General features: G+C 36.9%; 1 protein-coding gene across 2 annotated transcripts in view; it reads right to left on the reverse strand.

Annotated features, from left to right (window-relative positions):
* The window catches only part of PI15 (peptidase inhibitor 15), a 31,102-nt gene extending 6,662 nt beyond the window's left edge, over positions 1 to 24,440 (reverse strand). Inside the window, exons 1-5 of one of the 2 annotated variants that reach the window (XM_006185861.3) lie at positions 24,286 to 24,440; positions 23,437 to 23,750; positions 4,444 to 4,562; positions 3,334 to 3,466; positions 3,099 to 3,214 (exon numbers count right to left, since the gene is read on the reverse strand). In XM_006185861.3, coding sequence (XP_006185923.1) covers positions 3,099 to 3,214; positions 3,334 to 3,466; positions 4,444 to 4,562; positions 23,437 to 23,709 — 641 coding nt within the window. In that variant the 5' untranslated portion in view covers positions 23,710 to 23,750; positions 24,286 to 24,440. Of the gene's footprint in view, positions 1 to 3,098; positions 3,215 to 3,333; positions 3,467 to 4,443; positions 4,563 to 23,436; positions 23,778 to 24,285 lie in introns of both variants that reach the window. The other variant, XM_032469917.1, reaches the window with a different exon arrangement.
* Between the last annotated feature and the right edge of the window lie 437 nt (positions 24,441 to 24,877).

The raw sequence follows: 24,877 nt of genomic DNA on the forward strand, positions 1-24,877 counted from the left end.
AACATTGGGGTGCAGGTGTCTTTTTGAAGTAGGGTTCCTTCTGGATATATGCCCAGGAGTGGGATTCCTGGGTCATATGGTTAAGTCTATTCCTAGTCTTCTGAGTAAGTTAATATTATGTTAACTTACGGATAAGAAGTGAGGCACCACAATGCATGGTGACATTAATGAGTCATCTGACACCGGGTTTGACACTCCATCCACTTACCATAGCTGCCTCTTTCCTACAGCAGCCTCCTAGAGCATGTGGGCCATGTGCACTTCACCTCACTTTTCCTTAACTCATGCTCATTTTATAAAGACAGTAAAATAGATACAGATATATATCTGTCTATATAAATATATACATATGTAATACACATATTATATGTATATATAAAATTTTAGGAGGCTAAAAATGGATTTCTAATGGAGCAAGAAGTTGTCCTAAGCCCCCCAAAAATAGATTTTTAAATGTTCAAAATACGTAAGCACAAAAAATAGATTTTAAGTGTTCAAAATATCTCCAAAGTTGAAAAATATTTTAGACTCTCCATCTTCATAAAATGAGATATGGAAAATCCAGTAAGAGAATAAGGGCTCAAAGAAGCAGCAATTAAAGGTGATTCCAAAACATTGTCCCATATGTAAATCATAGTTTTCTTTTTAGTAATGCTATTAGTTTTTTTTTATAGCACTGAACCCATTTAACTGAATTATTTTGTGTTGTCAGTGGTTTTCTTCATCTGTAATGATGGCTATGATTATAAGGATAGCCCAGATTCACCACATAGGAGCCTTAAAAACAGCCATAATGCCTTACTGTTATTAAGCTTTTTTAACTATGAAGGGGGAGGTAATAAGTGTATTTTCAGTAGCATGGTGAGTGGTAACTACAGGACAAAGAAATAGCAATATAGCCAGCAATGTGAAGGAAATTGAATGGTGAGAAGAAAACTTGGCTGTCAATAGTAAAAAGTCAGGGTTGAAGATAAGATAATGGTAGGTGAAGGCTAAAATATGAAACAGGTGGGTCTTGTCTTCTTTAAGACCTAAATAAGGCCAAGCAGGTGACTCATAAAATGTATCTACATAAAAATATCCTCTTATTCAGTCAGTTGAAAATTCACAGTTTTATCTATAATAACCTATAAAGGAGAATTTATCTATAAAATGAAAAGCATGCTAATTATTCATATTATAAAATGAGATGAGAGTCCAAGACTGTCCACTTCTATATAGTTTATTCTACACTCTGCCTTCCAGAGAAGCTGCCTCAAGCATCAGTTTGATAATGTCATGTTTGCTTATAAACATTCAAGGAGGCCCATTCTCCAAGGGTACAGCTCTCTCCACATCCTAATCTCTCTCATTCTGTAATCTTACTTCCCTCTATATCTTTACCCAAAGCTGTAAAAGTGTATGAATCCAGCCTCTGCTATTTTAGCTTCACATGTTTCAATTTATTCTACATAACTTTTGGAAATTACACACAGCACATATTTTTGGTAGTATTAACTTAGAAATACAATGCTACTATAAGCAAAAATTACTATATGTTATATTATAAACTTTTCCATGAATGGAGGATAATTATATTCAATAGCAAACCAGTCAATTGATGAACATATTTACCCTTTTAATTTTTATCCTATTTCATCTAATTCAATTCCTTCTCGTTCTCTCTCTCTCTTTCTCTGCTTTTTCCCCTGAAAAACAGGCTTAAGATAACTTCATTCTGGGATAGGAAGAAATGTATTCAGCTATCAGTCAGGATTTTAAAATCTGCTTCATTGCCTAGGTTTCAAAAGAATGGTTCTTTTTTCCAGCTGATATAGCATACTAACACAGTATATCTTAATCTCGTAGACTTATAAAACAATCAAGCATCTCATAAATAATATTAGAAAATTCTAATCATTGGCCCAAACCAGAATAGTTAAATGAATGTAATAAAAACCTCTTTCACCATTTGGGTATCACTTGGCCTATTTATGTCAGAAAGAAGGGTAAAGGTTTAGTAGGAAAATATTAGGTATAAAACTGAAAATATTGAACAAATGCAGTTTTAATGCATTTCCTAATGCAGCCACAATCTACTTTCCAAATCTTACTATTCTAATAACTGTGAAGAGGGGACCATCGGGAAAATCACTATTTTTCTAACTTTGCAAAAACACTGCCACTGGCATACTACCATATAAATGAGTAATGTAGTTATTTGTGAAACATTTTCTCATTCCCTCCCCATAATGGCAAAGCTGGAGAAAATCTTTGTTTGGGACTTACTTTGGAAGACACCAAGAGTGTCATAAATCCTTTTCACATGGTGGTATTTACTCCAAATGGGAACCGACTCATGTATAAATACTGGAACATTTTATCTGAAGAGTTATTGTTATCAAAAAGGCATTTTATCAAATGTTAACGAGTGCTTATTTACCCATATCTTTTAAAGAATGTTCATACATATAACCATATTTTATCATCTTTGATCAATTTTCACATTACCTTTTTTATGTATGCCATAGGATGAAATTACTGAATATTTTTTATACTGAAATTTAAGTCATGGCAAACTTTTCATCAAAAAGAAGTCATAGCATTTAAAATTTCCCTATGGATTTTGAATGCCTCTTTGGCCATCTGTAGAAAAAGTAAACTATGATTTTTCATTTTACCCTTAAAAGAAGAAAGAAGAACTTGTTTTGCTTTCCTAGTGAAAAAGCTAAGCCAGCATTCTAGTACTGACTAATGAGGATATTGTGTTGATATATTCCCTAGAAGATCCTTTCCTGATGCCTTTTATACAGCTATCAAAAGCCTGAGAGTGCACTGTTTATTTTACAATTACAATGTCTAAAGAAAGATGGTGAGGAGAATTTAGTGAACATCCAAATCTCATGTTGGTTTGCCTGCAATTTTAATTTTTAGATCCTTGTGAAAAGAAACCTTTCAGCTCATAATTTTTCAGGCACATGAGAATGATGGAAGATTTGAGGATTAGAGGTAATTAGTTAAGTCTTAACTCTATTACTTACCTGTTAAAAATATCTATCAGATTAAAGATATTTAACATCATCAAAGATTCCAGCTGTAGAATCCCAGCTGATACTCACTTAGGGGCATAGTTGCACACCAAATAAACTGCACGTCGCCATACAGCTCCCCAAACATTCATGTTTTGACAAGTATGAATTGCACATCCTATTCGATTGGAGGTGGCCCAAACCATCTGTGAAAGTAAACCGATGCAACGTTACTGAAGTCAGAGCTAAAAAAAGATTGCATGTTCACCAAAATACTAAGAGCATTTTTTAAAAGTATGAATCAAAAATGAACAACTAAAATAACCTGTGTATAATGTGTGCACATGGGGCCAAAACATCTCATGGGACATCTGGGGTTGCAATCCTGGGGATACGGAAAAGCATAATCCTTCACTTCATCATACCATGGCTTGACCAGCTGGAGAATAGAGCGATATCTAGAGGTCAAGAGAAACGATGAGAACTTAGAATACAGCGGTGGCAGTATGTAGTGGACTCAGGTTAAACTGCAAGTTAGTTATTCTTTTTGCAGATTATTCATGGTAAAACAAGAGCATACCCATGCCCTACAATTACCATCACCACCTAGTAGAATCCTCTATTCTTCTAAGCGTAAAAATGCCTGGGATTGGAGCAAGTGATCCTGTATTTGTCTAAGTATGTGTCTGGTTGTTTCAAAAAGAGAAATGCAAATCTTTCAGGAATTAGCATCTTTATCTTGTTTTACCAACATCAAGAATTTCTTCCATCAAAGTCTTATACACAATTAAGAATTAGATACATAAAAGAAGCAATACTACTAGACCCAGGGTAGTTTTTTCTTCCTTAAACTTGAATCATTTTAATTTTACTAATAGCACACCTGACTTTCCTCTGCTATGTGGAAGAGAACAGGCCTTTGGAATGTTGGATGATGACATTCACAGTGGTAGAAAAATTATCCTATCACTGGGAACAACTTTTTCTGTAGTTGCATATACATGCGTGTGTATGTGTATATACACATATATGTAAATATATACAATTTGTACACACACACGTATGTGCAAACATGGGAAAGCAGCAGACACACAATACTGACTTCTGCCACCATCAAGGGATTTTTCTGAGGCAGAAGAGACGGGATATAGGATGTAGCCCGATCCTTTCAAAGATTCTGTGAGACAAGTGCAGAAGACAGGCTCAGGGGGGGTATTCCAAGGAAAAGGAAAGCTGGGCTTTTTAGGCCCTTTTAACAAATTAATTAATCTTTGAAGAGATCTAAAACAGTCATAGACCAAGCATCCGTGCCTGGCACATAGTGAGGCCTCAATAAATACTTGCAGGGATTATTTGAAATTGGTGTCACTCACCCTGGGAGTTCATAAGCAATAAAATTGTATGGATGAACAGTACTGGTGAAACTGCTTCCTACCTTCCAGTTCGTACAGATAGATTCTGGCCCAAAAATCTCAGTAAGTAAGAAGGTCCATGGTCCCAAATGCACGTAGCTGCCCAAGCCTCTGCAGATTTTGCAAGATTTTCATCCCAAACCTGTGGAAAGGGGTTAAAAAAAACCTTCAGCTTTACTGGGTTTGCTGCTAACAAATGAAAAGCAAGAAGGAAGAAATGGTACCATTTCCTAAAGTACTTCCAATTCTGGTTCCTGACCAAAAGAAAGCATTTAGGCCATTGTTATTCAAAGTTCTACAATGCAGTATGTTTAATCCTCAAAAATCTTTATTGTTTTCACAGTGCCATTTAGATCCAAAGTCCAATATCAGTTTTAGTAAAGGATAGGTTAACAAAAATACAGTATCTAGGTATAACTTGGAGACACTTCATACTGACCATTGAAGTTTGAATCCACTAAAGTCAACTGAATTCCCTGGAGTTTATTTAGAGCAACAAGGAGCCATGCTATTACTATATCTTAAAAATTAACATGATCAAAGTTATTCAGATCAATGCACCAAAATTAACAATGTCTAAGATTATAGTCTAACTTTTTAATTGAGATATAATTGGAATAGAATATTATATTAGTTTCAGGTGTACAACTTAATGATTTGATATATGTATATATTGTGAAATGATCACAAGTCTAGTTAACATCCATCACCACATTCAGTTCCAGACTTTTTTCTTGTGAAGAGGACTTTTAAGATTTATTCTCCTAGCAACATTCAAATATACACATACAGTATTATTAATTATAGTCACCATGCTGTATATTATATTCCCAGGATTATAAACTGAAAGTTTGTTCCTTTTGACCACCTTCACATATTTCACCCATCCCCACCTCTGGCAACCACCAATCTGCTCTCTATGAGCTCAGTATTGTCTTCGTTGTTGTTTTTAGATTCCACATATACATGAGATCACACAGTATTTGTTTTTTTTCTGACTTATATCACTTAGCAGAATGCACTTAAGTTCCATCCATGTTTTTAAAAATGGCAACATTTCATTTTTTATGGCTGAGTAATAGTCTGTTGTGTAGATTTATGCCACACCTTCTTTATCCATTCATCTGTTGATGGACATTTAGGTTGCTTCTATGTCTTGGCTATTATAAATAATGCTGCAATGAACATGGGGGTGCAGACATCTTTTTTACTAAGTGTTTTTGTTTCCTTCAGATTAATATTCAGGAGTGGAATGACTGGACCATATGGTACCTCTAATATTAATCTTTTGAAGAATCTCATACTGTTTTCTATAGTGGCCACACCAATTTACATTCCCATCAACAGTGCACAAGGATTCCCTTTCTCTACACCCTCTCCAACACTTGTTAGTTCTTATTTTTTTGACAGTAGCCAATCTAGCAGGTGTGAGGTGATGTCCCATTGTGGTTTTGATTTGCATTTACTCCACCTTCTAAATTAAACTATGTTAAAGTATAATAAATCCCATGAAGCCTTCATATTTTATATTATTCACATATTTGATAGTAATAATAATATGAAAAATTGCATTTTAATTTTTATAAACTGAAAACAAACCAACAGAAAAATCAGTTGACCATGCTATAAAAATATAGTACATTATGGATCAAATAAATTAAGAAAAATGACTATTCTTGAAAAAGTTTTTAAAGTTGATAAGGATGTTATTGATAAATAATAATTCACTTAATTGAAACAATTATCGAATAAAATTTAAATGAGCCTCAGATTTAATATACATTTGTATTAGTTATCATATGGATTTGCATTATCATCTCCAAAGCTGCATAGGGAAGTTAAATGGCCAATAATAAATCAACTCTGTAGTGATCATCTCTTTTCTAGCAAGTTATAAGGTACAAAACCACAAAAGAGAGAATATTTATAGTTCTTGTATACAGATATAGAAAAATGCCTTTCAACATTTCTCCCTAGTGAGACAATAATTTAGTGATGTATTTATCTGTTGAAAAAAATGATTTTAATTGTTTTATAGTTCAATGTCATGACATTATTCCCTAAATTATTTATATTTATCTGTTATTCTGTCTGAATAAAATTTTTCAAATTGTGACTAGACAGTGGTTAGTAGTATGCTTTAGAAAGTGAGACCTTATATGAAGAAGTGACAGTTTTATAATTACTCAAATTCACATGGAGCTCCGTATGAGAAGGCATATAGATGTTCTTCTACTGATCTGAGTTTGCCTAATTTTCACAGTCTCTCTCATTTTATTCTTCTTTTGGTGACTTTCTCCTCCACCAGGCTGTGTAGATTTAAACAAGACTTACCTACATTGGGGTTAATAACCATGAGTTCACTATGAGTTAAAAGTTTTCAAAGAAAGCATGAGATAAAGCTTGACCATAACACAGAAAAGACAGTTTTTCCCAAAGATGTTGGGATACTTATATTTAGAAAAGGAAATTAATTTAGTGACTCTGAAATAAAATAGGAAAAAAACAAATTAATTGATGAACCCTTCAAGAGACAGTTTCACCCAGGAGACCATGCACCCACCTTCAAATGAGATTGGTTAGTTACCCAGAAATCATTTTAAATTAGAAAAACACATTCATCTTACAAAAGATGACATCTTACCAAACACTTTGTTTGGCTGATAATGGATTCATCTAGTATTTATTCTTCTGGTGTTTTTAAATGAAATATGGATTTATAAAATCTGGATTATAATTCACCAAAGTGCAAAATAGCACAGATTAACTTATAAATGCATTTCAGCTAGAATAGCATGAACAAATTATGTCCCCTGAACTAACTGTGGTCACTTGGGGAAAAAATAGCTAAGTTTTATTTACATCTTGAAGTACAGTGTGCCCTCAGATCAATAACCACTAAAAACCAGTTTTTCTGTGTTTTTACAGTCTTTCTAAAGACAGTCTTACAGTCTTGTTCTAAAATATCACCACAGGTGGCACAAATAATAATGAAAAAGGAAATGAAAAATCTTGTCTTCTAACCCTACGTCTACTGCTAAGATCATCTGTGACTGAGGACATGTCAATTATTCTGTCTCCTAGTTAACTCATCTGTAAAAAAAGGAGATTGGATGAAGTCATCTCCAGGGCCCCTTTCCTCTTCAGTGTCCCATGATTTAGTACACCTGAGCAGCCCAAGCATCAGAGCCAGCAAGATCTGTGTTGTATTGGCCTATGACTTACTCAGTTATAGCCTTTTCCATACCACAGAGAATATAACCCTAGATTCTTTTCAAAATAATTTAAAACATTTTAGGCTGTTAACAATTTAAAAAGTAATTTAGCATATGTAAGTCTATCTTTATGCTCACTCATATAGTTAATAAGTACTGTGTATGTCAAAGAGATAAACCAAAGATTTCATGCCTTAAAAACAGCTTATGTGAGCATGATTTTTTAATTATTATGAAGGATTTTGATAGGAAGACCATGTATTTAGCATTACTGAAGCCTAACGTTTTTAGATGTCTCTATGTACAGATATCATCATTAAAATTTTGGAGATGATAGTTGTGAGAGATAAGGGATAACCACTCCTTTTTTTTTTTTTTTTTTATCTCTCCATGTTTATTTTTAGGGAACTGATGGGAAGGATTTCTGTCTGCCCCTAAAGGAAGGTGCTGGAGGGACCATTTGCTTTCCGGTGGGAGACTTCCACTGTCTCTGATGCCTACTGCACAGGAAGTCAGACGGTCCTGTTCTCTTTCTTGCCTGTTTGTTCCCAGGCAGGACTCATACCCATTCAGCAGAGAAGAGAAGCTCCAGCTCTGAAATTTAAGAATTACATATCTGCTGGTAAAGCTGAGCTCTTCATTTGCTGTCTTTGTCTTTCTCCATCGGTTACAACTGCCAGGAGAATACGGGTGAGTGATATTTAAATTCATCAGTACAAATGAGAGGTCTTTGAGGTTTGAAAATAGCAAGCAATGATAGCTTCTTTCCTATTCATAAATTGCAATGAATGTTGCCAGTTTAACCATGTGAAAGAATTCTAACAACTTACACAGTTTAAGGAATGAATGAAGTTGCAAATGATGCATGGATACACAAAACATTTACAGAAGCCAGTAGAAGTTAGGTATTATGGTTAAATTAGATAATTCACAAAACAAAGATGGCTTAAAACAGTGTCAGAGGTTGGAGGTGTACCCTATTGCCCCACATGGTTTTCTTCCATGCTTAGTTTTTATGAGCCCTTTAGTTGGTCAGCTCATCAGTTGATTGATTTAGCATTGGACTAAATGTTTGCCATGAGTTACTCTGCTTATAAATACAGTTAGCACTTTGTCTGTGAAACCACATAGTCAGATTAAGCCATGAGAGATATCCAGAACGCAAACTGATATCACTTAACTAGCTAGAAGAGTGTGGCCCCAAGAGATAGGAGGGATATGAAAAGAATGTAGATCCTTAACAAGTTCAGAGGTCTTTAGAGCTTGGCCCAAAGAAACACAACATTGTGTCAAAGAATGTCTCAGCGTGGGAGAAAGTCGCTGACTTATGTAGTCAACGGAAGAATCAGAGAATGATATAATCCAGACCAAAGATGAGGTTGTTTTATCAGCCATTTCCTTAAATTTTGCTGTCCGCAACATGGTGGCCGCCAGGATCATGAGGCACACTGACATCTAAAGCTCCCAACTTAAACCCCAGTCATAATCTCTTGACAATATGAAATGTGTTCAAACTGAAAAGCAACCCTGCAAATTGCTTGAGATTATATCCCCAACATTGTTTGACATGGAATAGTTTTTTTTTTTTAAGTAGGTAACATCTTTTAATTTCAAACATAAGAATAAAATTTAGAAGTGTTTGAAAAAATCAAATTTAAGGTGTTAAAAAGGATAAATATTCCTGGATAAGGAACCTGTGCATATTTGATATCATAAATATTTATAGTGGTTATAAGAATGTAATAGCAGGTTATTAAAGCAACAGTTTAGCCTTGTAATTTCAACAAAAAATATATCAATGAGTAATTATTTATAATTTTCAGTTAAAATATATAAGAAAATCTTGATATAATTTTTAAACAGTATTGCAAAATTTAGAACTTAAGAGTCACTGTATTTCTTAGACTTTTAAGACATTTGAATATATGGAAATTATTTTCAATAAACCAATTAAAATACTAAAAAAATCAAATATATTAAATCTACAAATGAAGCTTAAAATTTAAATGAATTAAATCTGTAAGTAGTAACAAACATTAAACAAATGTTATTGTCAAAATTTGGTAGATTTAGGAATAGAAGAAAAATATGTTCTAAATTGAAGCTAAATTAGAGGAGAATCAGAAATACTAATTTTGAAAATGAAAATGACCTCAAAAAATCTATTCTGCACATAGAAACCATCTTCAAAGACACAAAATACAAAAAATAAAAATGTCACACACACTTTGAGTTTTGAAGACACACTTCTAAACTATTGCCATGGATGCTGTGGAAACAGTACAGCATGTCCTATACACATTTATCTTCTTGGACTTTTATGTGGTCATTTCTCATGTATTTAGATAAAAAGTAAGGACAGTCTAGAAGTTCTTGGTTTTTAACAATAATGCAGCTAGGGCTATTTGTTCTTTTTCTAGGTTAGATTGGAAAGGACTGCTGACTTACAGAAGTGAGAAAGAACCATTAAAAAGATATTAAGTGATGACAAAACTATTTCCCCTGAGGGCAGCCAAAAGCTTTTAAAAAATACTCCCAGGCATGATTGCCGGTTCTGTTTTGAAATTCGTAGATTTATTCCCATTAGGTGGAAATGCTTCTGAAATGGCCAATAAAGGATACTGAGAGCTGAATATATAAGACCCAGTGTTAAACGAGAAAGGAAAGCAGGCTAGAGGAGGTGAGGGTGAGGGTGGGGTTGGGACCGAGGAAGACAAAGGGCTTTCACACGGGAAATTTTTGGCACTGATTAGATTAATTAAATAATATTAAACTCATTCTGCTTTATAAGAAAAGTAGTTAAAGTCACTTTATTTTTAAAAAATTCCCTCAAATCTCAAAAATAACTGCAAAACATGGGACCATATTATATCACAAAATATTAAAGTGGGGTAGTAAGCATTTCTTAAATGAAGATAATGAAGACTTCCCTCAGGTGAGATGAGTACTGCCTCATGTGGGTGGGAGAGGTAAATGTTTATAAAGAGATGATGTAAAGTACACATTTTTAGAGGAATTCTGAACTGGATCATTGCCAGCAGCATACATTTCTTAAAAATTCACAAAAAAGGCCCTCTCTTGACCCCTTTCATCTTCATATTCCAATGCACCGTTCCTCTCCTTTCTTTCACAATGAAATTTCCTCAGTGCTGTCTTAATGGAGAATTTTCCATTTTCCTTCTCCTACTCTCTCTTGAGCTCACCCCAGGCAGATTTCCCCCCCTTTACCTCGACTCTACCCAGAGGGCCTTCGTCAGTGTCATCAGTGGTCATTTCCTGGCCACTGTCTTACTTGGTCTATCAGCAGCTTTTATAATGCCTGACCACGTGCTCCTCCTGGACCCTACTTCCATCCCTTGGTTTCATGACCTCACACTTGCCTTATTTATCTCTGGCTGCTGCCCCTCCATATGTTTGCTAATTCTACCTCATCTCCCACACCTTTACATGCTGGAAGGTTCCCAGGATTCAGGCCCTCTCTCTTTCTTTCTCTCTCTTTCTCTCCTCTGTTTCATAGATATTCACTGCCTAGGTAATCACACCTGGTCTCATGGGTTGAAATACCATTTATAAGCTGGAAGTATTACACTAAATTTTATCTTTAGACCTCTCCACTCAATTCCAGACTACTTTATCCACCTACCCACTGCAAGCCTCTACTTAACACGTCCAAAATTGAGGTCCAGTATTCACAACTCTACCCCTATTCTGCCCCGCCCCACCACCAACCAGCTACTCCTGTGATCTTCCCATCAGGAATGGCACTGTCCTTTTTCTTTCAGTTCAAGGGTCACCAAATCTGTCCCATTGCCTGCTCATGTGTTATCTATGGCTGTTTCTGCATTATAGTAGCAGCATGGATCAGAAGGCCTGCAAAGTTGAACATATTTACTACCTGGTCCTTTACAGAAAAAGTTTACCAATGGCTGTTGTAGCCACTTAGGCCAAAAATCTAGTAGTCATCTTCATTCTTTCTTTGCTTGGTAGTCTTTACATGCTCTATCAGCAAATCTTGTTGATCCTACCATCAAAATCCTGTCTATCCAGGATATAACCACGGATCATCACCATTATTGACACCACCTTGATCGAGGCCACCATCATGTTATCTAGATTATTGAAAGAGATGCCTGGCTGAGGGAGTGTTCCATATATATAAAGCCTTAATACATAAAATAAGGCATGGATAGAAGAAAAATATTCAGAACTTGAGGGAAGAGTATGTAAACAGGATTGGTGACTAGGAAACAAAGGAGAGAATTTTCCAGTGCTTTAATCTATGCCTGGCTCAACCTGAGCTTCAGTCAAGTGCTTTGAAAAATGCCGAAGTGCCATGTAAATATAACCAAACTCAAATGATTGGGTTAGGGGATAGTCTAGTAATGAAAATGAGTAAAACAGTATTGGGCATAAGATGACAAAGTGCAGCTATTGCTTGAAATCTGGACAATTATATGGGGAGAGAGAGAGAGAGAGACATGAGTGACGGAAGTTGGCACAACATCTATAAACCTGACCACTTCTCAGGATAATCTGGAAGTGCTGATGTATGTGTGAAATGTATCCACTTTTACACGTTGCCAAATAGCTTTTTTTTAAATGTAAAATTCTCTACAGTTCAGTACTTGCAGAGCAAATTAAACATGACTACTACTAATTGAAATGGTCGATGCACATACAGTTCATGAACTCTGACGTGAGGTGTCATTGTCACAATTACACTTATGTAGATGTGCGGTCTTCCCTCTTAATATCCACGGCTGGTGGCAAGAAAGGGTGACCCTGGAACTACCGTGGCCCTAAACTTCCTTTCAACAAACTTGCCAGATGGGGACTGGGACTTTGTCTTCAACAATGGAAAATGCAAGAAATGTAAATTTCCAGATCAACCAGTAGGATACTAGGTACTTCGTTAGTCTAGACAGTAACTGACTATTTATTGGGATGTCCTGGGTACCGTGAATTCAACAGTCAGCAAGACTGACACGGAGTCTGCCTTAAAGTTTAGGGACGAGACAGGCAATAAAAACACTACTAAGCAAATAAGTGATTACTTGTAAATTATAATGTATTATATAAATTCATTACTATGTAATACATTATGCATGCATAATATATGTAAAACAATTACATAAAGATGCTCAAAAAAATCCTATACTACTTAAAAGAAGTGTCGTTAGTCAAATATATTCCCAAGTAAGGTCCTTGTTGCAGACATGGGTAGCCCACCCACAGTGACCACAGGATGTTTTCTGAAAACAAGTGCTGAATGAGTATTCAAGTGAAATTTTGTGATGATATGGACATTATCACTGGAATAATTCTTCATTTGGTTTAACATATTAATTCTTTCCAGATAGAAGCTCTTGGTAAATAAATGAATTACTTGAGCCACAGAATATTTTCCTCAGCTCAGTTTTGTGTCCTGAACCATGACCTAAGATATCCTTAAAGCACATTTGGGAGTTCTCACCTGGGAGATCACTCCTGGATCTCCAGAGGAACTTTTAGTGAAGGCAGGTGCCCAGCCCAATCCTGGGACTATCAAATCAAAATTTCAGAGTTGGAGACCTTGAATGTATGCTTACAGCGTGGTTCTGTGCCCTTCTGGTTAGAAATAATTGTCTAAAGCTTATTTGGTGGAGTGTCATTCTGAGTGCAGAGCATTTGGGCTCTCCCCTCTCCTTTCCTACCCCTATTCACTCCCTCTCCCCCATAGACTCACACTGCATGAGAGGCTTGGGGGGAAAAGGGAGCATTTCTGGAAGTTACTTTTCACTTACAAGCACTTACATCAGAATCTTTCTTCTCAGCTCTGGTATACTGATCCAAGGTTTGATAAAATTAAACCTAGCATTTCATCAGGACACTGTCTTGCTGTCACAGACACTGGCTGCTAAGCTCTGTGAGGATATTTGTTCTGTGTGTTCATGGAAGACAGAATATGGGTGAGAGAGGTGAAGAAACCATCTTGCATGTTGCTGTGCAAATAAGACAACATCATTCATCCTGAGAGTGACAGTTCCAGGGTGAGGGAACCTGTAGTCTGTGACTATGTGGATATGAACACAGAGAGAACAGATCAGGTTCATGGTGCTTATGTATAAATCAAGGGAACTCTAAATGGCTTTATTAACTGAGCTATCAGAAGTAACATGTACATAGTTTTCTGAGAATCCAAAATCTTGGGGGAGGGGGAATGTAAACAATTTTTAAACTAAGGCAATCCCTTTCCATTGTAATAGCACTGAACCTGTATTTAAGATAGACACTTGATCTACAAGTAACTTACTTCATGAGAATGTAATATGACTCAACAGGAGCATATGCTACCTTATCTGCCAACTTAACATAAGGATACATCCACAGAAGCAGAACAAATAGGGAATAATTTCTCATTGCTACTCTGCACTGGTTGGGTCACATCAATTCCAGGCACCACACTGTCAGAAAAGCACACAAATGTTGGAACCCAGCCAAGGGCAAGAGCCTGGTGAAAGGCGTTCCTTGCTCAGAGCCACACTGCTCGCAAATCCCAAGATGATCTTACTGGCACCATTCCTGTGTGCACGTCTAACATAAGGGGTGGGTGTACTCAAGGGGTGTAACTTGATTTTCCACTTCCTTAATGGCACAACTTCTTACCTTTTCCAGGGTTTTCAGAAAGCAAATATCATTGTGCCACCTTCCCTGATAGGCTAAGTTGGCCACAGTCTGGGAGAGATGGTGTGTAGACATATGTGACACAAAAGGGCTGTAGGCTAAGGAAGAGCTGGGTGACTGGGGGATAAGGGTCTAAGGATGCTCACAGCCTTCAAAGACTTGAAACACTATCATAACACAGTTTTCCTTTGTGGTTGCCAAGGTTAGAAAGAGTGCAGGAAGCAAGATTTGATTCCAAATGGAGAAATCCTATCTAATATTCAATGATGTCCTCAGATAAAATGCATATGGAGAAATTCCCTTGCCAGTGAGCTCAAGAGCAGGAGATACACACATTGAAGGAGAATGTGTATCGTACGATTTTTCAAGGCACAGAGAGAACTGTGTTCTCATCCTTTTGACTTAATTGATCTGTGAGCTTGGTGAAGCTACTTATGCTCTCCAAACTTTAAATTTCCTGTCTCTAAATGAGGAAAATCGTCCCCATCTCACAAGACTGTGCTGACGGCTAGGCAAGCTAGTAATTGAATAGAATCTGACGCAGCTCTAGGGCAGGGCATACACTCGAGGGCAGGTGGTAGATGTTACTATTGTTGAAGGATCAGGCACTGGAAGGGTGGTGGTCCATGAACTAGAAAGCTGCCTAAAGTGGAAAGCAATGTGAGGTGCACTTTTGATCACCTTCTCTGGCAGCCTGAAGTTTAAGAGCCCTCAAGATTTAATCTCAACTTAGCAGGCAATCAGATAAAGTGAAAACAGATAAACCCCAAAGCAACTAACTAATCAGGAACAGAGTTGTGTATAGATAATGAAGACCTTGCTTCCAGGAAAAATAACATCAGACAGCAGAAGATAAAAATTAGAGAGCACTTCAGAAGTTTTAAAACTTACTAATTCCCCTCCCTAAATCCTCTCTAACATTTTATCTTTAAATGTTAAGACCATTTATTGATAGATTATAGCAATAGTCCTTCCTGGGGAAATTAATACCCATCAGCTATCATTTAATACTGTAATTATAAGCCAGGAAGACATGTTCGTGTATGGTTAATTTTTTTTCACCAACTCACTGGTATAATAACCTAAAAACTGATTTCTTAATTATTAAGCTGTCCTGTGATACACATGCAAACCCCCAATCTTACCATTGCCCACTTAGTCAGAAGAATTCAAATGCCTTTCCGCCTACCTACTGCTTGCTGAAAACATGATCTCGCTGGAATGCAGAGACAGATTTGGTAGAATGTTCATATTTAATGAAATTATGAAATGTGAATTCGATGCACTTTGCAGGAGAAAAAAAATATTGTGTCCTTAAGCAACATTGCTGGACTGTTTCAGTTTGGAGTATGTGATGTGAAATTTTAAGAGTCATGAAAAGTTGAATCTAAACACAACTTTTGGGGGCATTCTTCCATATTTGTGTCAAAAAAAATGCTTGGTACCTGACTTTAGATGCTTTGGATAATGTAGACTGGAAACATTGAAATCCCATCCCTCCAAACCTCAGTCCATGATGTATTTTATGCCAAACATTTCTCTTGACCACTTTATGCTATTAGCCTTTATCGTCCCTGCCTTCCTCCCACACTATTCTTCGGAAATTCTCATAGACAATTAAACATCTCAAGTTCATAACTATTTAATGGCCATTGACTGACTATTAAATGGTTTTCAGATACACTCCGTTCAGGACACCAGACCAGCCAGACTACTCAGCTTCTATTTTTCTGAAGTCCTTTGATTAGCGTCTAAGAAAATCTTATCCTGAGTGTGCCCAAAGACTAGATGGGTCCAAAGGGATTACCTAGACCCCTGCAACAGATGTGGATTCATGTTGATTTGAGTCTCAGCACTTACTCTAAAAAAAAAGATACATGAAACTTTCTTGCAAAAATTCTTGAGTAGATTCCCAGACATAAAATCATCCATCCATGCTGTCTCCATGACACTACCCTTCCCCTATTATGAAAAGTGGTCCGTTCTGACTGCTGAAGCATATTCCCATCCAAAATTCTTTGTGTTAGAAGAATGTTCCCTCCCACACACTAGCTACATTTTTCAGCCTCTGTAGGTGTGTACCCCGGATGAGAAGCCTTTAGCTACTTACTGACCACTAGAAACCTGCACTGTGTTTCGTGTTATCCAACTTGGAGAAACCTAATCACTCTGGTCAAAACTGGAGGCATCATCCTTGGCTGCTCCCTCTTATAAATCCTCACTCTACTTCCTCATGTAAATCTCTCACTTCTACTGATTTGATCCCCAAATTCATTTTATCACATCCCTATGGCCTTAAATTTTAATGAGGCTTCAGTTATCTCACACCCAGACCATTATAATGGTCTCTTGACTGTTCCTTTACTTCTGCCTCTCTCCAATCTCTTTCTCAATCTGTAGCCAGAATGACCTGTCTGAAATGCAAATTAATAACATAACTTCCCTGCTTAAAACCTTCAACCACTTCCCTTGATCTTAGAATAAAACTCAAACAAGTGTCTGCTTGACTTCCCAGCTGCGTTAAATATCACTCTTCCTTTTACACACTAGAGCCAAGCCACAGTGAATTTTACCCATGCCTTCAATGTACTATGCACCTCCTTAGAACACCCTTCCACACCTATATGACACGTTCCCTCCTTCGAACTCCTGCCTGCATAACTTTGTATTTATTTTTCGTATTTAATATTTGAAATCATTTCCTTCTGGAAGCCTTCCCTGCCTCTCTACCCCCAGTCCAAGTCTGGGCTAGGTGTGCCCCCTGTGATCCCAAAGTACCCTTTAGCACTCAGCTCCCTGCTTTGCCCAATTCACAGTAATTCCTCAAAAAGTGTCTTTTTGCTCCTCACTGAGTCCCTCAGCACGGTGCCAGGTATATGAATAAATACTGTGGAACGAGTGGTTGAACATTGAATGACTCTTGCCCACCAGAGTGCCACAGCCAAGCGCTCTTTACAGGGAATGCCTGGCTAAAGTTGAAAGACTTCATTCAGTTGTTCCGCAGGTTTTTACTGAGTGTCCTCTGTGGGACAGATACCATGCTCGGCTCCACAAACAGTGGGCAGGATTATAATAAAATTATTTTCTATACTGTTGTATGTGGTCCAGTATCATCTGCCACCAAAAAAAAAAATCAGTGTTGGATACTAAGGAATACGGTCACCATGTAGGTAGCCTGTGTGTGATTCACAGCTCTTCCCTATACCAGCTCATGGTGATGTTCTGAATCACCCCATGTTAAAAGCTTTAACACTGGCACTTCTTAGAGCCTGGATCCAAGACGACCACAGACAAAATGTTCTTACCTTCAGCTGGCTCCACAAGTGAGCGGAGAGCTGAACCCTCGTATGTAAGCAGCTCTAAGTAAGTAATACTATGCAACGTGCACCTTGGGAGAAAATTCCTGCAAAATGTGCCCAGTCTCCATTTGAAGCCAAAACACTTAAAAGGTTCTACATGTAGGAGCACAGGAATGTGGAGTTCCAAATGTGCTGGAGAAATGCCGTCCTGTCAGCAATCTTTCTCATTGCCTGCTGGCTGGCAGCGGTTCTCAGGAGGCTTTCTAGTGGTCAGAAAAGCATTCATTGAAAAAATTTAGGTTAGACACATCAAATTTCTCATGTTTATAACAAGAAAATTGAGTTATCCTTCCCAAATGAGAGGAAATGTGCCATCTGGGACAATCCATGGTTTTATTTTTTTTAAAAATGATAAGGATAGACATTGCAAGTGTTTAGTCAACTACTGAGTAAAGAGAAAAAGTAGTTCGCATTATCTACCTTCTCTTCCACGTGAAGCTCAAATAAACAAAATCTGAGTTTTTCATTACTCTTAAGTCATAAATGATTGTAGGCAAGTAGTTTATTGGCTGTTTCCAAGAACGGATTAATCTATTCTCCATTCATTCATCTGAGTCATGCTTTCTGTAATTTTACTGCCTTGTGTGCCTTGGTAACTAGTGTTTTTCCCTTTTCCAGGAAAGTATAGGAAGCCTTACTCCCTTAGCTCTGCATAATAATAATAATCATTACAGGCACCAAACAAATAAAAATAGGCCATATTATCAATATAGTTATTTTGGCTTCTTGAAATTACATTACACTTTTATTTTTTTGTCAGTTTTAAGCTGTTCAGTTCATATCCATCATTGTCTTCACGCTGTCTCCCACCCGCCTCTCTTCCATTCTAAACCACCTATGAAGGCTGCTATCACATATCTCACGAACAATTTCCATTAGCTATTCATACCTGTCCCTGTGTGTAGGTATCGTTATCTGGCTCCTTACCTTTGCCTAAAGGAATGACCCTGCTGATTCAGTGGTTGCCAACCTGTGAGGTCACCTTCACTGTCAGTCTAAACTCCATCAATTGCCAGCACCATCTTTCTAAAATGTACCTGTGATCATGCTCTAAAACTTCCTCGGCCTCCCTAATTGCTTTTGTATTAAGCAATCCTTGCTCTAAAACCTCCTCGGCCTCCCTAATTGCTTTTGTATTAAGCAATCCTCAATCTTTTCTCAGAATCCTCAAAAATATGGCTGATGTGTTATGCTTTTTCTCTCCTGGTGATTTTGTTCATGCATTGCTTTAGCTACTATAACAGCCAATCCTGCCCCTTCCTGAGCGTCTGTCTCAAATATCCCTCCTCCAGAGAGCCTTTCATGATTTTGCCAACTAGAGATTATCATTTCTTTCTTTGACTTCTCCACGGTATTTCTCTGTACTCTTTTCTTACATCAGTCTTATGCAGCAGTGTATTACACTAAATTATGTGCTTAGTTTTTTTGTTCCCCCTTGCTTGTCTTTTCCTGTTTGTTTACACTTTAAATATGAAGATTTCTATTATGTTTGGATCTCATCCTCTCACAGAAGGACTTCCATCTTTTTCTAAATTTATTTATTCAATTGACTTGAATTCAGGGAATAGCCTACAAATTTTACTCCATGCGTGAGTCTTGCTATTTCATTCTTTTAGGGATGATTTTTATTCTAAGAAACTAGTGTGGTTTGTGGTTTAGAGTCATGGTTTAAGTTGCCTTTAGGAAGAATGAAAAACAGCTGGTGTCCAAGGAGCTCTGGAAATCTGTCAATAAACTAATTGTAGAACAGAAGCCAAGAGTAAAGAAGTTTGACTTGAATTAAGTTCTATCTATACTATTATTTTTTGAAAGGATACAATGTTTGGAAAATTAAATATTTCAAAGTACTTTTTTTTTTACTAAAATCACAGACAATATATCCAAGGAAAATATTATACAACTACAATATGAATGTCAACACCCTGGTGTTCAGTTGTGCCCAGTTAATTTAATCAAACACATGATGATATGACCAAGTCCTTAAAGAAGGTAACATCACTTAATTTTAAGGGGCTTTTTTTTAGAATTTTGAAAACCTTATTTTGTATTTTAGGTGCACAAGATAAAATATTATTATAAATGATGAAAAACTTAAATATAAATAATAATATCAAAATTGATTCAGCTTATAAATGTACAATTCATAGAGATTTCAACTAAATTAATCAAATGATGGTTGACTATTTTCTATACACAAGAAATTTCCCAAGAAAATAGAGATACACAGACAAATAAACATAGACTTAGCACCCTGAAAGCTTAACATTAGGAGCTTTGCAAGAAATACACAAATAACGGTATCAGGTCTGATTTTGATGAGAGCAGTATGAGAGACATGTGGGATGCAGCTGTTCCAAAGAAGGAGAGATCAAAAAAGGTTGTAGTGCAGAAGATACTAGTAAAGGACACAACATTCTGATATAAAACTTGAAGGGTAGGATTATAATACTGGAATAAGTTAAGGAGGAGACATTAGAAGATGAGGAAATGGCACAGGAAAAGGCTCGGAGAGAAAAGTTGTGGATGAAGGGGATTGCAAGTCAGGCTGGTGCAACTAGGAAGAACCTGAGCTGAAGAGCATCTTCTGTGAGACTCCTATGGTGATGTCATCCGCTGATGCAGACAGTTCGAACACAGGGCTGGTAGCCACAGTGAGATAAGTGTCCTAGGTTTTCAAGGTCCATAGTAGAGATTAGGAACTGAACTCACTTTCAAACTGCTCACAATCCAAAGCAATGTTGAACAAATTAAAATAAGGTTAACAGTGTCCAACTGAGAGCTGTATTTTTCTCTTGGCCTGAAGGTTAAAGTCACTTACATTCCTGCTCTGACCTCTTATATTGTACTTTCTTCAAAGTTTCTCTGAGTCTGCATCAGGGATCCAGTGAATGATTTCAGTCGGTCAGTTTACTCAGAGAGCCGTAGGAGTTCGCTAGATGGAGCGCGTTGTTCTCACAGCACTCGTCAGTTTTCACCCACCCGGGGACTTTGCCTGTGCTCTTCCCTCCATCTGGAACGGTTTTCTGTCAACTGTGAATGTGGCTCACTCCCTCACTTCCCTCCAGGACACCTCCGTGAACCTGTCCCTGACCACACTATTAAATGTCCCAACCTCAGCCTACTTTAGTTTCCTTCATAATCTTATCACTTTCTAACATACTATGTAATTTATTTATTTATCTTATCACTTTCTAACATAGTATGTATTAATTTATTTATTTATTGTCTGATTCCCCACCCAGGGGGCCACAGGTTGTCTATTGTTTCACAAATTTATCCTTGGTGCTTAGAAGAGTGCTTAACATACAGAAAATGCTGAATAGATATTAAGTGAATAAATACATGTGGGAATGAACTATATGCAGTATTTATATGATAATTTGAAACAGTATTATTTTACTTTATAGAGCTTACTATTCTGACTACTATTCTCTTTAACTTTACTAAGTGAAGGAGGCTTTATAAAGCATTTGTAACCAGCGCTGTATCTTATTCTTACAAAATAAATCATATGTGGTAGCTCCCATATTTGAAAAGTGAATAATAAGAGAGGAATTACAAATAGAATATGAATACTATATGATTTCAGCTTCCATTGTAAAGGAGGAAAGAGAGATAGCCTGACATTTCTAGCAGTTTCCCCCAATGTAGCATTTGCTAAATCTAGGAAATGAAAAGATACTCCTCAACAAGCATGGGCTTTGAAATGACACAGACCTAAATTCTGCTTCCAATGATACCATTCATTATCAAGACCACCTTGGCCTACTCACTAAGTGATTTCATTTGTAAAATGAAATTCACAGCCCTAACCTCATAGGGAAACTGTGAGCTATCAAATGAGATCATCTGTGGAAACAATTAGCCAAGTCCTTGGCACACAGAAACAATTAAATAAATGCATGTGGAATGAATCAATTCTTGATCAGTGGGGGAAAATATAACTAGAAAAATATGGCTTTTTAAAATCTATTTCTACTATGCTGACCCCCACTGTTACTCTTGACGGTCCCCCTTCCCTCAATATTATTAAAATAGTGAATTACATCATATATTGATTGGTTATTATATAAATTGTTCTTCCCATTTCACAGAGACGGAAATGGAGTCTTATGCACATTAGGTAACTTGTACAAGGCCACAGAGTAAGCCGCCGAGTTCAGATTTCAACCCAGATGAGCTCCTCTCCAAAGTTCATGTGTCTTGATCCTCACCTTAGTCTAATAGTGATGTGATTGCCTCCAGGATGTATTCCCTAAAGCCGCAGTCTGGATAGCATATCCTCTTGAGCTCACATAGCATTTTATGCATATTTCCCTCATAATTTATGACATTTGAAAGCATGTCTGTTCCTCTCCTTTCTATATCCGTACATCACCTTCTAGAAACACCTGTTCAGCGTAACTGTTCGTATTTTTAGATCTTGATTGGGTTTTCATTGGGCACCTGTCACAATAATTTCACAGAAACTTATAAAAGCTAATGTTTACTGAACATTATCTTGCTGTAGGCTCTGGTCTAACTGTCCTTCCCCTCAACTCGTAACAACCCTATGTGTCAGATACCACCTTTATCCTCATATTAGAGATGATGAACATAAAACACAATTAGGTAATGAATTCACTCATCTTATATTCCAGGACTGGGATTTGAACCCAAGCATTTAGATTTCAGAGTCCATATCCTTAATCATGAGACTATACTGCCCCTGGTATGCCAGGATTGATGACATCTTCTTTTCCTCTTTAATTAAAAAAGTCATAGAAAAATGCATTTTCATAGAGTCTAAATTGTACTTCTATGAACCATGATTCTCTTACATTTGAAAAGTCTTTATTTTTTTTTGACACTGATATCTATAATTAATCAAACTTTAAAAGCTTTTTTAAATAAGATAGGTGAATTTAGAATCTAGTAGAAATCCCAGAATTTTATATTAGCACTTATACAAAGTTGTTAGTGGTACCACCACCCCCACCCCAGCTTAGAAATACCATATCAGTGGTCTTCATTGCCTTAAACAGGCTCCAAGCTGTGCTCTTGGAAGGTGCTGGAAGTTAAATCGTAACCTTGCATAAATTCAAAACCAAAAATAAACTTTAAAAAGACGTCTGTCCTTTTAATACTGACTTTTGAAAAATTTTCTAAGCAAACACAGAGAGCCTATTTTTTATTTTTAAAAGAGAGCAAAGAATGTGTTCATGGCAAGTTGGAACAGTGCACAAGTGTGCTGGCTTCACTGTTATCTGAATGACAAAGCATTAAATCATAAGGAGGAAAAAGTCAGCATGTTCTCTGAGAATACAAATAGATTATTGTCAGGAAGAACTCTGTCCAAGAAAGGGAAGAGACACCTACCCAGAGAATAAATCAGCCATGCAAAACCTATAATTTAAAAAAAAATATTTTCAAGAAATGCTTTAGCTGATAATTATGACTATTAGATAAACAAAGCACAGGAAAAGTTTCATGAGAATTTTTTTAAGCAGAACTTCTAAATGTGATCAGCCAACATACCCCACTCTTTATCTGCTTATTATATAAGATCTGATTCATCAATGGTTATGGAACTCACACAAAAAAATCAGATTTCCCCCCTCCCTTTTAGATCTGTGATGGAATAGTCCTTGTTTACCAGGCACTTAAGAACCTTCCCTAAGTGAAAAGGTGTAAAAAGCCCCATATCCCTTAACATATAAACGCTCTTTAGATTCGTCTAACATACAATTTAAATAAAGTGTCCTCACCCAGAACTCAAAGAAAACAGAATTTCTCTTACCATATATTCCATGTTTGCTGCTGGTGGGAACACCTTGCCCCGAACTTGGTTATGATAATCAAGAATGGCGATCATGTCATTCTGCGAAATGTAGCGCTTCCGCCTGGCTTTGGGGATATCCGCAGAATCTAGCTGTGCTTTTAGAGCTGCTTCAATATCAGTGAAATTATTGGTTGGCGGGGATGAGTCAGTGGAATTGAGTAAGACGACAGCGCTTGCTTCACAGAGAAGGGAGAGCAGGAGTGCACTGCTGACGGCAGAGACTGCAATCATTTTGAGGGGTGGAGAGGGAGAGGCCACCAAGTTTACTTTGCCTTAAAGCAGAAAGATAGAGTTAGGGTCTATGAAAGGAAAAAAAACAAGGCAGAGGTTATTACAAAATCATTGCTTGATTTGATTTTCTTCAAAAAAATCCAAGCAAATGATGAACTCAAGCCTAGGAGACAACCTGGAGTGGTCCTCTATGCATTTTACATGGTGTTATGAGGCAGGTCCCTAAAAGGAACTTCCTATAGCTAGAGAAAAATAAACAGGATGACCACTGACCCTAAAGTGAATGTGAGCCATCTACCCCAAAATACCTGAACCTCAGAATGCATTACTGCATATTTTCAGAGGGAAATCTGAGGAAGTGAAATTCATCTTGAGAGTGAAAAGGAAAAATGCATCACAGGTAATAATAGAGAATGTACTGATAATGTCTCCCAGATATATATGGACCCCAAGTGATAGAGTACATACAAAAAAGTTAGAATCATCCAATCTCATTTCTAAAAAAAAAATAATAAAAATGTGAGCTACTTTAAAAGCAATGCATGCAAAATAAACTTGTTGAGCTAAATGGCTTACCTCTGCACAATGCCAAAATGAATATAGTATTCTTCCAAAAATTTAAAGTTCTTTGCTAGGTTGTAGCATGAACTCTTGTAAGAGGAGTGTGTCTTATTACAAACTCTCAGAGAGCAAAACTCTGCAAGGTTTGAGTGCTGCTGGCTGCAGGAGCAGCTAACAGCTTTTATATGTCACAGTCTGCAACGTCCAGAAAGGGCAGTCTTTCTTAGGGTCTCTTCTAGCCAAAATCAAAGGGGAGGGGTTTTGGATAGAAAAAACAGTGATTGGGTGGCAACCTTTTTATGTGGGTGGTGAGGAAATTGAGTCACACCCACAGCTTACAAAGTACAAACCATAAAAGACAAACCCTTTTTTCTCTGGGCTTCCACCTTTCTGTGAGTGGTTAATTTTCCTCATTTAATGCTTTCTAGTTCCTGGTTCCCATACAAGAAGGAGAAAAAAAAAACAAAACTGTGAGTTCTTGAAAACACAAAAGGCTGAGTAACAAGCAGTACATTTTTTAAGACAGTAAATGACATGGGAGCTGAAAAGAGCAAGCTGATATTAAATCAAAAGATCAGCTCACACAGTTAATCTGGGTGGCCACAAA

This window comes from Camelus ferus, chromosome 29, assembly GCF_009834535.1.
Source record: "Camelus ferus isolate YT-003-E chromosome 29, BCGSAC_Cfer_1.0, whole genome shotgun sequence".
Classification (NCBI taxonomy): Eukaryota; Metazoa; Chordata; class Mammalia; order Artiodactyla; family Camelidae; genus Camelus; species Camelus ferus.